We start from the raw sequence: 17,190 nt of genomic DNA on the forward strand, positions 1-17,190 counted from the left end.
AGGCACTGCTACCAAAGATCTCCAACCAACGGCAGTGGGACGCACCATCACCTGGAGTGGAGCACCCACAGGGACAGCACTTGAAGAACTGGGTTGTTATAGGGGTTTAACACTTCTCCTGGGAGAAACTTTTTTGTTCTCTTGTACTGTTACAGACATACTTGCTGACAGGTATTTTGAAATAAAATTACCAAAATAATTGAAACTGGTGGGATTATATTGTATTATTTTGACAAAGAAAATATACAGAATTTTATAATATTGTGCACAGAAATTAATTTTTTGGTGCAGAATTCCGAGTATTAAATGGCTATGTACCACAGTTTGAGATTGCCCATCTTCTGCTCAGAAAGTTTTAAGATGTTAGTGCAAGTTATGCCTTGCGTCTGGACTCAAAAGGGTCATTTGGTGGCTTCTACCACAGGCCCAAAACTCAATGAAGTGGGCGTACACACTCACAGGTGTGTGTACATTTTACACAGTGCATGACAGACCCAAACTCAAAGGCAATCAGAAACCAGATTCTACTCTCTCCAATTGAGTGTGCATCAGATTGTGAGTATGTACTGGGGGGGGGTGGAGGGGCAGGGTGTTAGTAGTGATTGATCTCAAATGAGTACATTTCAGAACAGCCTTTAAAGGGATGTATTTAGTCAGGCACACTGTTACTGGCAAACTTGAAAATCTCAGTCAGGAAGCCATATGGATTTCTGATGGAAGAATAAGTCAAGAGCTGGATGAGAAGTCTTCCCCATTTTGCAGAACTATACTTTAATCAATACAGACTAGAATTAATTTAAGACTAGGTGTTTGGATGGCAAGCTAAACAGGTATGTTGAAAGCATACATCTAAATGCATGTACATATTACACATTTACAATGTAGTGCTATTTGTGTGTCTAAAAATTGCAGTTTTATGAAGAGCTGCAGGTTGTGGAGGTAGCTTTCTTCTCTATTTGGACTTGTGAAATCCCAAACAGGCAACCAAAGCCCTAGAAAACTGCAGTCCCCCAAGGGAGAGTTGAGTAGGGAAAGGATTTTGCATGCTGCTCGCCCAAAAATCAGATTTGAAAGTTAGAATGTAATACAATCAAGCAAAAGCATTAAATTAACATTATTTTTGCACCTTCATAAGCAGACCATTTGGTCTGAAGGTGGAAGGAATATGACCAATCCCTGGAGACTTGTGGAAAAGGCTAGGAACATAGGTTATAGACCACTGGTCTGATCCAGTGTGGCAATTCCTATCTCCAACAGTAGGCTGCACCACCTGCTTCAAAGGAAAGGTGCAAGAAGCCTGCAGTAGGAAGTTGTGCAATAACCTACCTGCAGTGTTTCTTCCTAATCCCCATCAGAGGTTCTCCTTTTTCTCTCAAGAATGCGGTTTATAGCCCTTCCATATTTTTATTTTAAATCTTTACTATAAGAACTCTGAATATTCTTGTTATTTGTATAACCATCCAATCCTTTTCCAAATCCAGTTAAGCTTTTAGCCTCTGATGTTAAATAGCAATGTGTTCTACAGGCTGTGTGCAGTGTAAAAAGGTTTGCTATCTTTTAATTTCACTGAGCACCTCTTGTTCGTATTACAATAGCAGCATCCAATCTATCTTCTCTACACCAAGCTATTTTGAATATCTTTATCCTATTCCCTTTTATTTGCCTCAAATGCAAACAAACGTTCCAAAATATCTTCCACTCTTCATTGGTATGTTTTCCATGACTAATCATTCATTGTACAACTCCAAATCGCTCTAATTCTCCTATATTTTTTGAGAAAGGGTGACCAGAACTGAACACAGTATTCAAGGTGAGAGCATACCACTGATTTATATAATTATATTTTCAGTATTTTTCTCCATCCCATTTTTTCTAAACTGCTCTTAAGTACCTGCAGGAAGAGACACATACCCAAATGTATTATTGGAGGAAAGGTCTTCTCAAATAGTATGAGAATCCAACAGACTACAGTTCCCAATGTTCAACAAGACAGAAACAAGCCAAAATAATTTAAGCACCACCCTATTGGGTGGGTGTGTTCATCAAAGTTATAATGTTGAGAGTAATTTGGACACAGGCATAGTGCCAGTATTTGGTCTTATGACCAGTGGTGGCCTTTCAGACATTAAAATCTAATCTTCTGGCATTAAGCAGTTAACTACTGCAATATAACAATGCAAAATACATATGACTGGTACAGCGATTTTTACCTTCTTAAGAACTTTCACCAAGTCTGCATAGTCCCCTGCTTCCAGTCTGGGATTCTTCACCAGCATCTCAACAGCTTCCAGAGCTTCTTTCCTCTCTTGCCACTTTTTGGCTTCCTGCAAAGCAAAGCATTCTACATTTGTGTACACTAGACACCTAACAGCTCTAGGAAGGCTCACTCTAGACAGACTGTAGACTCTAGAGCCTAAGTTTGTCCCAAGAAATTCAAATACGCTTAGTATCCTCGTATACGCTAAGCTTGGTGGTTTACAGCTAGCCATTGGAATGCACTCTCACATTTCAGTTTCCATCTTGCTTTTTGATTTTACAGCTATTTATGCAGATTAGACAGCCTATATCTTGCAAACCAGCTCCCTATTATTCATGTAGCAGTACTGCCTATTTGCAGGATGTAGGTCAGTCTTAAAGTCCATCAGCCCTCACCTCTCAATATTGCAGAGTTAGTGGTTTAAACTTACTATTTTGTCATAGAAGTCTTTGGGAAGTTTGGAAAGAATCTCCACAGCTTCCAGTAGCTCATAAGCATCCACCTGTGGGACAACCTCATCCCCATCATCTCCTCCTGCAGGCCAAGATTGGAAAGATTAGTGGAGGTATGCAAGCTTAGCATAGAGGCTTGTCATGTCAGTCAAATTTCATTTTACACATTCCCATGCTCCCTTCATCAAAGACAAGAGGGGAAGTGGACTATGAATGGTAATGGTTTTGATACTAGGTTATTTGATACTATTTTCTCCCCCAGCTGTGTCTTGTTGATAGGATAGTGTGCCCCACTTGCTTTACATCCCTTTAAATTGAATGCACCTTTTTGGTCTGTTCTATTTCTTACTGGGTCTTTTAATAATGATGTGTTTCCAAATAAAGTACCAAGATCACATAGGTTACCTCCATCTGCATCCCCTCCAGCTGCTTGCTGCTGCTCAAACTTGGCTTTCAGCTCTTGCTGGGAACGCAGGAATCTGGTCTGTTTGGGAGCTGCTGGCGGTAGATTGACCCATTCTTCTTCCAATTCTTTTAGCTGTAAAAATCACAAGAGTAATTCTTGGGGCTTTAAGCATGAAACGTAACATTCCCCACCCACTGATACAGGATTACTCCAGGCAAGCTTCCACCTTATTAAAAGCAATGGTATCCCCCCCCAGTTGTCAGGAATTTTCTTCTTTAGGTTTTAATCTTATGATCTGGGTGGGCTATTCTTTCAGTTCACTTGCAATGATATTATAATCCTACAACATTTGTCCTATTGTGGAGATGGCCAGAGGCAACAAAGCTAACCTCCCTCCTTCCAGAGGTATGGTAAACTCACTGTTTAAAATTGTGACTAGTTATCTTTATAGTGCATAGAAATATTACGAGGGGTGAGGGGAATGTTTACTAAAACAGAAACCGGTTAGAACAGTGGGAAAAGGTTATTTTTGGCTTTTGTGAAGAGGTTATGATCTAAATAAAGAGGAAAAATGGCTTGTTGAGTAAATGAGTCTTTATGCTACACCCATGCCATCAGATGCAGAGAGATTAATAAAGCCACTAGATAAGCAGGGTTGGGTCAGGCCAACTTTGAATACCTAGTTGTAGAAAGCAGTACTGGTAATTCAGTTTTTTAGGGAAAGGAATATCTTTAATATCTCTGTATACCACAAATGTTACTACATTACTGTTTAAAAGCAACAACTTCCCATGTGACCACAATACTCAATTAAACGGTGGATAGATGTATGGGCATTTGAAAAGCATTGAAGATTGAATATTTAGTTTCCATAACACCATGCGATTACATCAAGACCTTCCTGTGCATAGACAATGCCTATCAAATCCTTGACATTACGAGATGTATTTATTTTTGTTATAATACATTGCAAGTTCTCTCTTCTTTGCCAGGAGAGAATGGTGACCCTGACACCTAGTTATTAAAGGGAGCAGATGGTAAGTGTAGTTGCCCAAAAGAGGTGGGGAGAATCTAACAAGGTAATTCCATTCTGCCCACCTAAACTCCCCCTCTAGTTACAATTGGATATGGTATTTTTCCCATGTCTCACCCACCGCAGAAGTAGAGAACAGATTTGCTATGCATCTTTAACTGGAATGTTGCTTAGTTACCATTTTGAAGTCACAAAAGTGAAAAAAAGAATTTTGTTTTAGAGAGAAAGTTAGAGTGTTTTCACCAGACAGCAACAGTTTTCAGTAAGACAGAAAGGCTCAAGAAAATACATGCTCAGCTAAAAATATCCCATACTGGTATATAGCAGGGGGTTATAAGAATTAGTTTGAACACTGGAATATTTATGAACCTTCGTTCATAAAACTTTGCTCAGATAGACACTTCCTGTAGCCTACCTGAACCGAGTTTATGTTCTGTAATGGTGGTCTCAGAGCATCCCTTATCCAGCGGTAAATCTCTACAGCAAGGAGTTTGGCTTCATCTCGAACAGCCTTCTCTCGAGACTCAAAGAGTTTTGGCAACACTTTGATAATTGGCTTTAGTGAGATTATTTTTGAACCAAATTCACTGAAAGTTAAAAAGAATACACACAGGTGTCAATGGCAGAGGACAAAATCCAATAGAAATTCAGCCACAGACCATAAACATTAATTAGCTATTATCTTGACACAGCTGGGGTCCTAGATAGAGCTGCTTGTGTAAGCTGATGCCTTTCATAGGCTGTGTCCTGTACAAAAGGTTGCATCATAATATACATTATCAGCAATGGTTCTACATATTAACATGCATTGCCATCACCTACCAATCTGAAGCTACTCATTTGTTGTGTTAAAGAACAGTTGCTCTACCACAATTCCTTCCCTCCTTCACATAGTTTGGAATAATAAAACCAGGCTTTTCAAACCACTTCAAAGCACGTAATCCAACCTGCTGCTTAAGTCTCTCCCCTTGCCAGAGAAAAAGAAATCTCCTTAGACTGGAGCTTGTGAGACCTATTTTTCTGATCACGCTAGACTCTCCTTTGACTATCCCTTGGAGGCACACTGCAGAAAAGCATTAATCATTTTGCTATTTGTTAGACCAGATTAGTGAGCCAACGGTCATCTCACAGAAAGTGTGCGCTTTGACACATACTTCCCCCAACCTCATCATCCACCCTTTGGTACCAGATTCTGCAAGTTGCCCTTGTGTCTGTTGCACAAAGTCTCATCTTTCAATCACTGTTGAATGGGAGCACATCAGTACCCTTTCAGTACTCAGCTACTAAGAACCGTTCAGGTGCTATTGTACTCTTATGCTATCAGATGTTTACAAGAAGCTTTATAAGAAACAGATTAGCTGCAGGAGGAACATCCCAGTCATGAATTAAGATATAGAATACAAATGAGTCACCAATCCTGTGCAAGGAAAGGTTAATATATACCAGAGTTTCCCAGGGAAGCATACTAGGGCCAATGTTGGTCCATACATTAGCCTACAACATGGTTATGTCAAGAGACTACGGATGATTGAGAGTAACTATGGAAGAATTTAGCTAGTTAGTAGGGCAACAATAGATTAAAACCTGAGAAGTGTGAGGTAATGCACACTGAAGGAACATTTTATAATTAAAACAAATGGGTTCTAATTGATTACCGCTTGACAAATCGATGCACACAGTTCAGAGATGCCTGCTTGATACACAGGATGGGCCACAAAGGCAGAGATCTGTTCTTGTATTAATACAGCAAAAACGCAAAAAACATTCTAGTCTCACGCGTCAATGGTGAGTTCCCCCTTGAATAATTAATTTGGTTTTACCATCTCATATCTGAAGGATATAAAATAATTTTATGGACTAGTTTAAAGAATCAAATGTAACCATAGAAGGAGCTAGAGTTGAGAAGTGATAAGTGGTAGAGAAGGCTCATCAGGATTCCCAACTACACTGTTTTTATAGCACAATATGGTATGATTAAATAAATCAACTTATAATTGATAATTACTCTTAAGTCTGGGACACTACTACAGGATTCAGAGGCATATATCTTAGAATTAAAAATAGGCTTTAGACATAGGACAACAATATCTGCAGTAACAGTAGATGGAATGACAACAGAAGACTATCTAGCCTCATGCTTCAGGAACTAGCTGATTATTAGGGGGTTGCTCTCTTCAGAAAGACCCAATACTGACCATCTGTATCTGTTCTAGATATTTCTATGCTTAAAGTTTCTATTTCACATGCCAAATACTGACAGGATCATGCATCAGACACAATCATCAGATATTGCAAAATTTAGAGATATTTAGACTGAGAAAAAAGGGGGGAGGGGGAGTGTGTCTTGGGGGAGGAGAGAAGAGGAAAACAATGATAAGAAGCCTACATTTAGCAAAGACAAATACTACAGGGATTTGGCAAACTCCACATACTGGTGCAATTAGACACTTACAAGGGAATATTTTTAGAAGTTAGTCTACAGATCAAGGGAGACAGCTAAGTAACGGATACGACACAGAACTCCTAAATTAAAAATCTGAAAGTGCAAAAATATAGAAAACTATTCAGAAACTGCTATAAACAAAACTCCTTTTTTGCAGATTTGACACATGTAAGACACTTCATGTGACATCTGTACCCAAGACGTGCTGTAAGTCTAAAATTAAATGCAACTTTTTACTTACATTGATTGGGTTCCTGAGAAGTTTCAGTAGTATGTTATAGACAATTTCAGACACACAAATTCCCTTGCCCACCAATTCTAGCTTTAAAATAAATTATTGCACAATATAAGACGCATCTTTTCTTTGGCTTGGTGTGCGTGCAATTGAAGATATTTAAAATTTGCTTTAGGAATGGCCTGAACAATATCACATTCTTTAGTAAAAAGCAAAGGAGTACTTGTGCACCTTAGAGACTAACCAATTTATTTGAGCATGAGCTTTCGTGAGCTCTACAGGATGCATCCGATGAAGTGAGCTGTAGCTCACGAAAGCTCATGCTCAAATAAATTGGTTAGTCTCTAAGGTGCACAAGTACTCCTTTGCTTTTTGCGAATACAGACTAACACGGCTGTTACTCTGAAACATTCTTTAGTGAAAGCTGTGAATATCCCAAGTGAAGACTGTTGTTTCATCAACACCACAGACGGGAAACCTCACCCGGCCGGGACACGGAAAGGACTAATAGATTATATTACTTTGAGCATTAGCAATCAGCAGGGGCAGCATTTATGGGGAGGACACAGAAAACCATTTTTATTTTAAACTCAAAGATATTTATTTGCAATTGTTCCCGTTAATTCAACAACTTTGTTCCCAAGCCTGGAATCAATAGTTCTGCTGGGAAATAACCCTGCTCCTACCATTGAAGAAAATGTTTTCATTAAACAAAGTCTGGCAAACAGATTGCCAAGACTGAAACTGATCAAGATACAAGAACAGTAATTAGGGAGAAAACACTCATATCTGACTAATTCCCACACTGTCCCTGTCAGGGAAAATGCTGCCATTAAAAAAGGTTCAGTTCACTGAAGTCATTACAATTTCGAAGATTCAGCAATACCAAATTCCAGAGCCACTTACAGCCTTACATAAATTTTCCGTTACTTAACAGCATGTGGAATTTAAACAAGAGAACTTACCTCAGTGCTTTCCTCAATGTCTCTATACATGCTACTATGATCTTAGGGTTCTTGTTGTCCAGGCCCTTCAACAGCTCTTCTTGTACAGGCTCCCCTTTCTCAATTTCTATATACATTAAACATATGTCTATACCCAACTCCTTTGCTCTGGCTTTAGGTTGATTGAACACTTTATTTACAACTCCAGAAATCACTTCTCCTGTTGTCCTGAAAACAGAGGACATATTTAGTTTTCAGCAGACAGACCAGCGAACGTAATTAGTTCTACCACCCATGAGGTATATGCACACATAGTAACACTGAGATAACTAACCTTCTGGAAACTAGATCCTATTTAGGTTAACCATGGCAATAACATTCCCTAAAGACTTACTCCACTATGTTACTGAACTCAGCTGGGTACTACACATGCACTTTACTAGATAAAGAGTGTTCCCGACCTCTATGCTTGTTTCATGTGCCTGTTGTATCTTGTCTAAGATTGTAAAGCTTTTTGTGGCAGGGACTGTACAGTGCTAGGACAGTGGAACCCACTACACTGGGGACCACTTATACATATAAGCACACTAATTTTTGAATACATGCAGAACAGCAGGACACCCGAGGAGACTAGTTTTAACAGTTCCAGGGCACCAACCAAAAGTTGTGTGTGTGTGAGAGAGAGAGAGAGAGAGAAATATATATTATATATACACATACCCACCCTGTCCCCTCATAGGTATACACTGCTTCACATAGAAAATAAAGATGCAAATCCATGCTCAAGAAACTTGCAATCTAAGTATAGTACAAAAAGATACCAGGAAAAGAGGGAGGTTCATATACAGCAGTTATGCAATTACATGTTCTGGCCTTTAGCTTCTTTTTAAATCTTTTGATAATATAGAAGGTTTGCATAGAACTGTGGGTTTGAGGGATGAGGAAGAAAAGATTAATTGAAGGAGGGATTTGGAAGAGAATAAAGGGAAAGTATGCTGGTATGCACCATCAGGATGGATATTCCCAGTGCTGGAATTTAGCAGTTAATTATAGCATATGCCATAGTTTTGACAGGACTTTTCATATAACTCCCATCTAAGGTGCTAACATTTTGCATCTTCAATTTTATCATTTGAATTACAGAGTAAAAATTTCCAACATGGATACTCTCTTCATTGAGCTGAATGGAAAGTGGGCAACACTTGAAGTCTATACGCTGAGGGTACATCTACATAGCAAAGAAAAACCTGCAGCTGGTCCAAGGCTCAGGCTGCGGTGCGGTTTCATTGCTGTGAAGACTTCCAGGCTCGGACTAGAGCCTAGGCTCTACGACCCTACAGGGTGGGAGGGTCCTAGAGCCCGGGCTCCAGTCCAAGCCTGGAAGCCTTCACAGCAATGAAACAGCCCTGCAGCCAAAGGCCCGTGAGCCCGAGTTGGTTGGCATTGGCCAGCCCTGGGTTTTTCTTTGCTATGTAGATATACCCTTAGCCTATGGAAGCAGAGAAAGGTACAGTAAGATCTAGGATACCATTGCTGCTGGCAATACTGTACTTTGGTTGGGAAGGACAGTCTATTCTAAAAACTTCTGTGCTTTTTAATTAAAAACAGCTATAATATTAGAACATCATTGTTCACTATAGAAGTAGTTCTGGCTGTCTGGGGCCTAATGGAGCAATTCCCAAAAGCATGACAATTTTAATTTCTCCAGTATGCAAGAGAAGATCACCTACAATTGCTTGGTGTGCTGTGTTTTCTTAACGTTCTGAGTCAAGGTTAATTGATTTCTAATGCTACATCCAACGAACATGGTGAAATGGGTTGCTGTTTATCTGAAATTCAAAACTAAAGTCCATTTGTTTAATTTCTACACATTTCTAGAACATACAGAATTTTCCAGCTAAATTCTGAAAGTTGACTCATTTAATTGCAAAACTTCCCCTCCCTGTTTTACTTTATCTGCAACACAGAGCATAAGTTTAGAAATGATTAGACTACTAACAAAATTCACTACATATTAAAAAAAAACAAAAACAAAAAATAACTTAAAATATGCCACACTATTATTCCCTATAAGTTCCTTATCACAAGGAGTGAAATACACTCAGATTAAAGTAATTGTGTAACCAAGAAACAGATAGATAAATTAAATATGAATGCCTACTTTTCTTCTATGGAAAGAAAATAATCAGGATAAGAACTTAGTAGCCACTAGGACAGGGTGGATAAAAATCAATTATTTAAAATAAATTTCTTTAAAAAAAAATCAGATTTTTAACGGAAAATCGGATTTTTTTTATAAAATGCTTTTTGAGGAAAAAATCTGAAGAGTTTTAATTAAGATACATTATAGCGCAAAGATATCATCATGGAATAGGGATTCTAAATTCTATAGTATGAGACAATATATTCATGTAATGTTTTGTAAATGAGTTCCAATAGTTCATGGATTAGGGACCCAATCTTATGGGGTTCTAGGGGCTTCTATAGAGATATTTAGGTTAATCTTTCTACCTACTCAGTGCTCAGTCTAGAAGATACCATCAGAGATGTTAGTTTTGCAGTTCTCAGACTGAGAACGGGTGTCTCCAGAGATAACATGCTTGTTAACAGCAATAATATTTGTAAATAAATTAATATATAGAGATGAGAAACAACAGACCTCAATCCCATTGTTTCTCTGCAAATTTGTGTACACAGAGTCAGTTCCTTACCTCTCTCTAAAAGTGAGAAGTTTCAAAAAGCTAAATGAATAGAATATTGTTGGGGGCGGAATAGCTCTGGATAAGGAGACAAAGTCTGGAGATAAATGTGAGAAGGGAGGGACAGGCAGTAGAAACAAAAGTGAAACTGTCAGAGCAGCATATTCCAAAAGTCTTGAGGTCTTTCTGAGTGTAGCCTTCATTGATTTGAGATCTACCATACTATTCTCTCACTAGAAGGGAAAACCTATCATGGCAGCAGGCTGCAAAATAGACCTAGTTTGGGTGTCATCTATCTCTGAGTTGTGACGATTATGTATTAGGGCTTGGCTACACTTGCAAGTTAGAGCACATTAAATCAGCCCTGGGTGCTCTAACTCCTGAGGTGTTCACACTGGCAAGGCACGTACAGAGCCTGGACTCTGCAGCTGGAGTGCTCCTGGTAATCCACCTCCACAAGAAGCATAAAACTTGCTGCGCCCCGACTGAAACGCCTGGGTGTCAGTGTGGACGAAGTGTTGCATTACTGCGCTGTGAATGGCCTCCGGAAATGTCCCATAATCCCCTGAAGTCAAGTCACCACTCTGGTCATTGTTTTGAATCAGCTGCAGGCATGCAGATATCCCCTTTCACAGCTCCATTTCAGACAGCAGGCATGCTTATCTGCTCCGAGACAAAGCAAACCATTACTGTGGAATGCTGCTGCTGTGCGCACTTTCAACTTTTTATTCCACTTCTACCCTTCTCAAGTTATAAGACTGCTTACTCATCATTGCATTTTACTTGTCTTTCCTGGTTCAGAAGAGAAATTTTTTTAGGATTTAGAATACTAATCACGCTGTTTTGTCACAGAGCTTACGAATACAAGAAGTTACAGTCACAGCACAGCAGAGACATTAGCAACTGGCCATCCAGTAAACAGTTTCTTCAGATCAGGGAATAAATGGACAACATGGCAGGAACGCTGAAAGTGGCAGCTGTACAGGGCAAATTAGCTCTTCCTAGAAAGGTCACGTTAACTATCACAAAAACATATCATTAGGAAGGAGAAAGGACTTACTTTCCTGCTACATGAGCATTTTCAACATAGGCAAGTGCTGCTTCTAATCCTTTCAACTGAGCCACTGCATTGGAGTCTGTCACAAATTTCTTTATTAGTCCCAGATACTTGGACCATTCAGGGCTTTTCTCATCTTCTATTTTCTGAAAAAGCTTCAGAGCTTCTTCGTAGCCATTCACTCTGGCTTTCCACAACTAGGAAAAGAAGTCACGAGTTAGGCATTGTGTTTAGTTAAATAGCTTGCCATTTAACTTTCATTATAACTTCTTGTATAGATCTGTCCTTCTCAGTACATAGCTTGAATGGTTGTCTCTGATCAAAGGAAGCACTGGATAAGAATAGCAAGCACATAGAAGATCAGTTGTGAATTAAATTTGTGTAGATTCATCAGCTGCAGCTAGTCTGCCTATTCTCCATTAAAGAAACATAAGGTTCACGTAATAGTTAGTTTTACCCACACTGGTATTATTGCTTGTTACTGCACTGAGGGTTTGAAAAAGGGTTTAATCCTGCAAGTAGGGATAAGGAGGTTTTAGTACCATTATATAAGGCACTGGTGAGACCTCACCTGGAATACTGTGTGCAGTTCTGGTCTCCCATGTTTAAGAAGGATGAATTCAAACTGGAACAGGTACAGAGAAGGGCTACTGGGATGATCCGAGGAATGGAAAACTTGTCTTATGAAAGGAGACTCAGGGAGCTTGGCTTGTTTAGCCTAACTAAAAGAAGGTTGAGGGGAGATATGATTGCTCTCTATAAATATATCAGAGGGATAAATACCAGAGAGGGAGAGGAATTATTTAAACTCAGTACCAATGTGGACACAAGAACAAATGGATATAAACTGGCCACTAGGAAATTTAGATTAGAAATTAGACGAAGGTTTCTAACCATCAGAGGAGTGAAGTTTTGGAATAGCCTTCCGAGGGAAGTAGTGGGGGCAAAAGATCTATCTTGCTTTAAGATTAAACTCGATAAGTTTATGGAGGAGATGGTATGATGGGATAACATGGTTTTGGTAATTAAATATTCATGGTAAATAGGCCCAATGGCCTGTGATGGGTTTTTAGATGGGGTAAGATCCAAGTTACCCGGGAAAGAATTTTCTGTAGTATCTGGCTGATGAATCTTGCCCATATGCTCAGGGTTTAGCTGATCGCCATATTTGGGGTCGGGAAGGAATTTTCCTCCAGGGCAGATTGGAAGGCCCTGGAGGTTTTTCGCCTTCCTCTGTAGCATGGGGCACGGGTCACTTGCTGGAGGATTCTCTGCTCCTTGAGGTCTTCAAACTACAATTTGAGGACTTCAATAGCACAGATATAGGTGTGAGGTCTTTTTTAGGAGTGGTGGGTGAAATTCTGTGGCCTGCATTGTGCAGGAGGTCAGACTAGATGATCATAATGGTCCCTTCTGGCCTAAATATCTATGAATCTATAAGTCCTGTGTGTGCAGAAGTCTTATTTCCCTCAATAGGAATTCTGTACAGGCTCACGTCCTAAGTGTATTCTAATATTATGTAATGCACTCTCATTGTATAATTGGTTTAATTTTGATCATGGCAAGAGTTATGATTAATACATTTATTCAGTTACAGACACTATTTATTCTGCCCGAGCCTGTGTGTCCAGAAGAATACATATTAGGTCACGTTTGACTTTTTTAAAAAAAACGAACACTGCTACCCTAAATGAATACAGCCAAGATTATTTAGAGCTAAACAAGAACATTTTAGAACAGTATTTAAAACTTCTCCATCTGTATGAACTGGGCAGCTATATAATCCTGAAGCACTCTTTCAAAGGATGATCTCAACATAAAATGCATGTAACTTGATGACACACATCAAGACAGAATGTCTGAGCTGCAGTTCGAAACTTCCCATTGAGGGAAAAACAGGACAACCTTTTTGGTTGAGCATAAGAAGTCAGATGATACAACATCTAAAGCAGCATTTCTCAAACTGGGGTCCACGGACCCCTCTGATCAACTCCTCCCGCTCAACTCCTGTACACTAAAAGTCTGTCAAAACAGTGGGATTAAGGTAGGCTTCCTACTTGCCCTGGCTCCACACTGCTCCAGGAACTGCCTGGCACATCCCTGTGGTCCTTGTGCGGGGTGTGTGTGTGTGTGTGTGTGTGTGTGTGGGGGGGGGGGGGGGGGGGGGGGGGGGGGAGGAGGGGTTCTTCTGTGCACTCCCCCCAGACTAAGCTCCCGCTCCACAGCTCCCATTGGCCAGGAACTGCGGCCAATGGGAGCTCCGGGGGCGGTGCCTGCGTGCAGGGGCAGCACACTGAGACCCCCCGGCCCCTGCACCTAGGAGCCACTGCCACGGAGATGTGCCGGTCACTTAAGGAGCCACCAGAAGTTCTCAAAGTTTAGCAACCCCAGGACCCCCATTTTTATTTAAAAATTTTTTGGGGACCCCCCCAAGCCTCCCCTGCTCAGCCCTTGCCCTGCTCCCCACTCGCTATATCCCCTCCCATCCCTCCGTGGCAGCAGGAGCCTGCACCAATCACCCACTCCAACCTTTTGCCCCAGCCCAGAGCCTGCACACAAACTCCCTCCCAGAGCCTGCACCCCCACACACACCCAAACCCCCTCCCAGAGCCCACACCCAACCCCTTGTTCCAGCCTGTGAAAGCGAGTGAGGATGGGAGACAGCAAGCCACGGAGGGATGGGAAGGGATATAGCGAGTGAGGGTCAGGGCAAGGGCTGAGCAGGGGAGGCTTGAGGGGGTCCCCAAAAATTTTTTAAATAAAAATGGGGGTCCTGGGGTTGCTAAACTTTGAGAACTGCTGATCTATAGATTTGTACAAGTCTTGTGGCTGTGGAAATCTCCAAGATTCTTATACTGATATATGTCAGGCTAAGCACAGATGCCTCCCACTTCATTAATTCATGAGAAACCAACTTCTAAAGAGTACCACATAAAAAAACAAACAGTCATATCTGCAGGGACCAATCCTGAATTAGAGATGAGGTGATTCTAATAGGTCTTCTCCAACTTCAATGTATGATTCTATGCCTATTTTACCTGGACTGAGAGTTTGGAAAGTATTTTATATTCCAATGCAGCTTTTCTTGAAGGTAGGAAAGGTTTTCAGAGTTAAGAAAGCATGGAAGATGCATCTTCAGGAAATTCTTTTTCTTAAGTAGTTGATCACCTTTAGTATTTGCCCATAAGTGTTTGGTTACCCTTCTTCCAGTTTGTTCAGTAAGATGGAGTGTAAGGATGCAAAAGCTCCTTAAATTCACAGGTTGAGTACAATTCAATTTGGCCTTAAGGACCTCCCAGCTCAGTTATACTTTCCAGCCAATTGGAACGAGACTCAATTCCTCCATGTAAGACTTGTCCAGAGACTGAAGTGGGAATAAAATCCACAGAATGCACATATGCACAAAGTTACATGGATACCTAATCTCAAACTCTTAGACTAAAGTATTCGGTAAACCAAAAAATTTAAATTCTGAAAGTTTTATTTTTCCTACTTATCAAGACATCCTCGCTGTGTTGGCAACCTCAAGATTTATCTTCAATCATTACAGTATAACCTCAGAGTTTCAAACACCTCAGGAATGGAGATTGTTCGTAACTCTGAACAAAATATTATGGTTCTTTCAAAAGTTTACAACTGAAGATTGAATTAATACAGCTTTGAAACTTTACTATGTAAAGAAACATGCTGCTTTCCCTTTTTTGTTAGTAGTTTACCTTTAACATAGTATTGTACTGTATTGGCTCCCCCCCCCCCCCATTTCTGCTGCTCCCTGATTGTGTACTTCCAGTTCCAAATGAGGTGTGTGGTTGATGGGTCAATTAGGAATGCTGGTGTTCGTAACTGAGATTCTACTGTACTTGAAGGTGGACATGGAGATAATATATCCATTTTTCTTCTTGATAAAGAATGGTCACTACAGGTTGATATCAGTTCTTCCCATCAATCCTCAAGGGTCCTGGCAGCAGTTCAACTGCAGAGGAGCTGACATGGACATCCATTTCATGTGTGGAACATTAACACGTTGGACACTACACTTCAACTGATCTATTAAGAAGAGGCTATCAAGTAAATTCTGCTCTAGAAATCCTACTCAGATTTCAGTTCCCTCTTTTGTTAACAGAGCTGAGGCAGTTTCAAATAAGATTGCACGCTTTAACATGGGATTGTCCAGACTCGACCCACTTTGGTGTAATTAATAGGTACAGCAGCCGTATTGAACCACCCACACTAAGTATATGGAGCAAGGACAAGTTCTCCTACCTTGTGTTCACATTTCTGGTCAATGGACAGTTTAATCCACTCGCTATCGTCTCCCATTGTGCCTCAGGTTCTCTCTATAGTTACAGTAATTCCTGGGGAGAGAAAAATATAGTTAACTCCAACAAGCCAGGTAGTTTCAGAAGGTGCTACATCTAGTTATAATTTATTATTCCAACAGAAATAAAAGTGAAAATCCAGTATTCCATAAGAACATTCTAATCCTTGTAGCTGGAGGGGGAGCAAGGGGGGTAGGGTGGAGGAGAGAGAATTAAGCTAGCCATTACATTTAGGTACCCACACTAAGACCATGGTAGTCTTCTAGCCTTAGAAGAAAGACAACTGAACAGTTACAGGTTAAAGAACATTGATGCTGTAATCTGTTACATTCCAGGGGACTGAAGCCTCAGTCTGAGAAAGTTTCAAATGAGAAATAAGACATGCAGAAGTCAGATTAAGTGTACTGAGTTCTGTAGGAAGTTTTTAAATATGCCAAAAAAGGACTAGGTGCCCATCTACACTAGAAAGCTGACTCATTGCTGACAATACTTATCAGCAACAGGTACCCTGAAAATAGTTGACTTGCTAGTATAAGAAGGACAGTCATTTCTAGGACCTTGAAAAAAAGCATGATTCATTTGAACACTGCCGAAAGAGGGACAGACCCTTTATGTTAGCAGTCAAATTAGTTTTATCGCTGGTTCAGAGGGACACAGACCTAACAGTTGTCAGCAGCAGGTCAATTTTTTGACTGTAGTTAGGGCTACAAATTCACACCCATTTAAATATTCTAGAAGTTTCTTAAATCTAATAGGAATGGGTCACATCAGACAATCCAGACCCAATCCCCATCTTGGATGTATTATGTGACTAACCTGACTGCTCAGCAAATAAACCAAGAATACTGCTACAAGGGAGAAGAAATTAGTAGAATGAAAATTCAGCAGCAGGAAGGGAAGAGTTCTCAGGGCTCTGTATACAAACTGATGAAGTGAATCTGGAAAAGGGTCAACTTGCTAGTCTGGATTCTTTGCAACCGATTCAACTAGGATGTGCAGAACAGGAAAACAGATAATACGAGGTGGGCCATCTTCTAGAGTTACTTTATCAACTCAGGCAGAATGTTTTTAATTAAAATCAGGAAGATCTACTCAAATACTCTCAGCTTCTATGGATAATGCTCAAGATTTATACACCCATGGTGAGAACAACCAGCTAATCTGCACACAGCCTCCACAGTGAAAGAGTCAAACATTAGGTTTATTTGCAGAAAGTACAATCAAAGTAGCAAACCTATTCTAAAGTGTAACTATGTAATTTGTCATTCCCATTTTGCAAACACTGATGTAGTTGTTTTCTCTCTTTTCAGCAACAGCAGAGTTACTTAAGTGGTACTGAAAATAG

At 40.2% G+C, this 17,190-nt stretch overlaps 1 protein-coding gene across 7 annotated transcripts in view; it reads right to left on the bottom strand.

The window, feature by feature from the left end:
* Positions 1-17,190, bottom strand: part of CKAP5 (cytoskeleton associated protein 5) — a 102,614-nt gene that overhangs the window by 71,372 nt on the left and 14,052 nt on the right. For all 7 annotated transcript variants that reach the window (XM_075129570.1, XM_075129567.1, XM_075129568.1 and 4 more), the window contains exons 2-8: positions 15,790-15,881; positions 11,530-11,723; positions 7,792-7,998; positions 4,564-4,735; positions 3,115-3,247; positions 2,688-2,791; positions 2,211-2,324 (exon numbers count right to left, since the gene is read on the bottom strand). In XM_075129570.1, the coding sequence (XP_074985671.1) occupies positions 2,211-2,324; positions 2,688-2,791; positions 3,115-3,247; positions 4,564-4,735; positions 7,792-7,998; positions 11,530-11,723; positions 15,790-15,846 (981 nt within the window). In that variant the 5' untranslated portion in view covers positions 15,847-15,881. The remainder of the gene's footprint in view (positions 1-2,210; positions 2,325-2,687; positions 2,792-3,114; positions 3,248-4,563; positions 4,736-7,791; positions 7,999-11,529; positions 11,724-15,789; positions 15,882-17,190) is intronic.

The sequence above is a fragment of the Caretta caretta genome, chromosome 6 (assembly GCF_965140235.1).
Source record: "Caretta caretta isolate rCarCar2 chromosome 6, rCarCar1.hap1, whole genome shotgun sequence".
Lineage (NCBI taxonomy): Eukaryota > Metazoa > Chordata > Testudines > Cheloniidae > Caretta > Caretta caretta.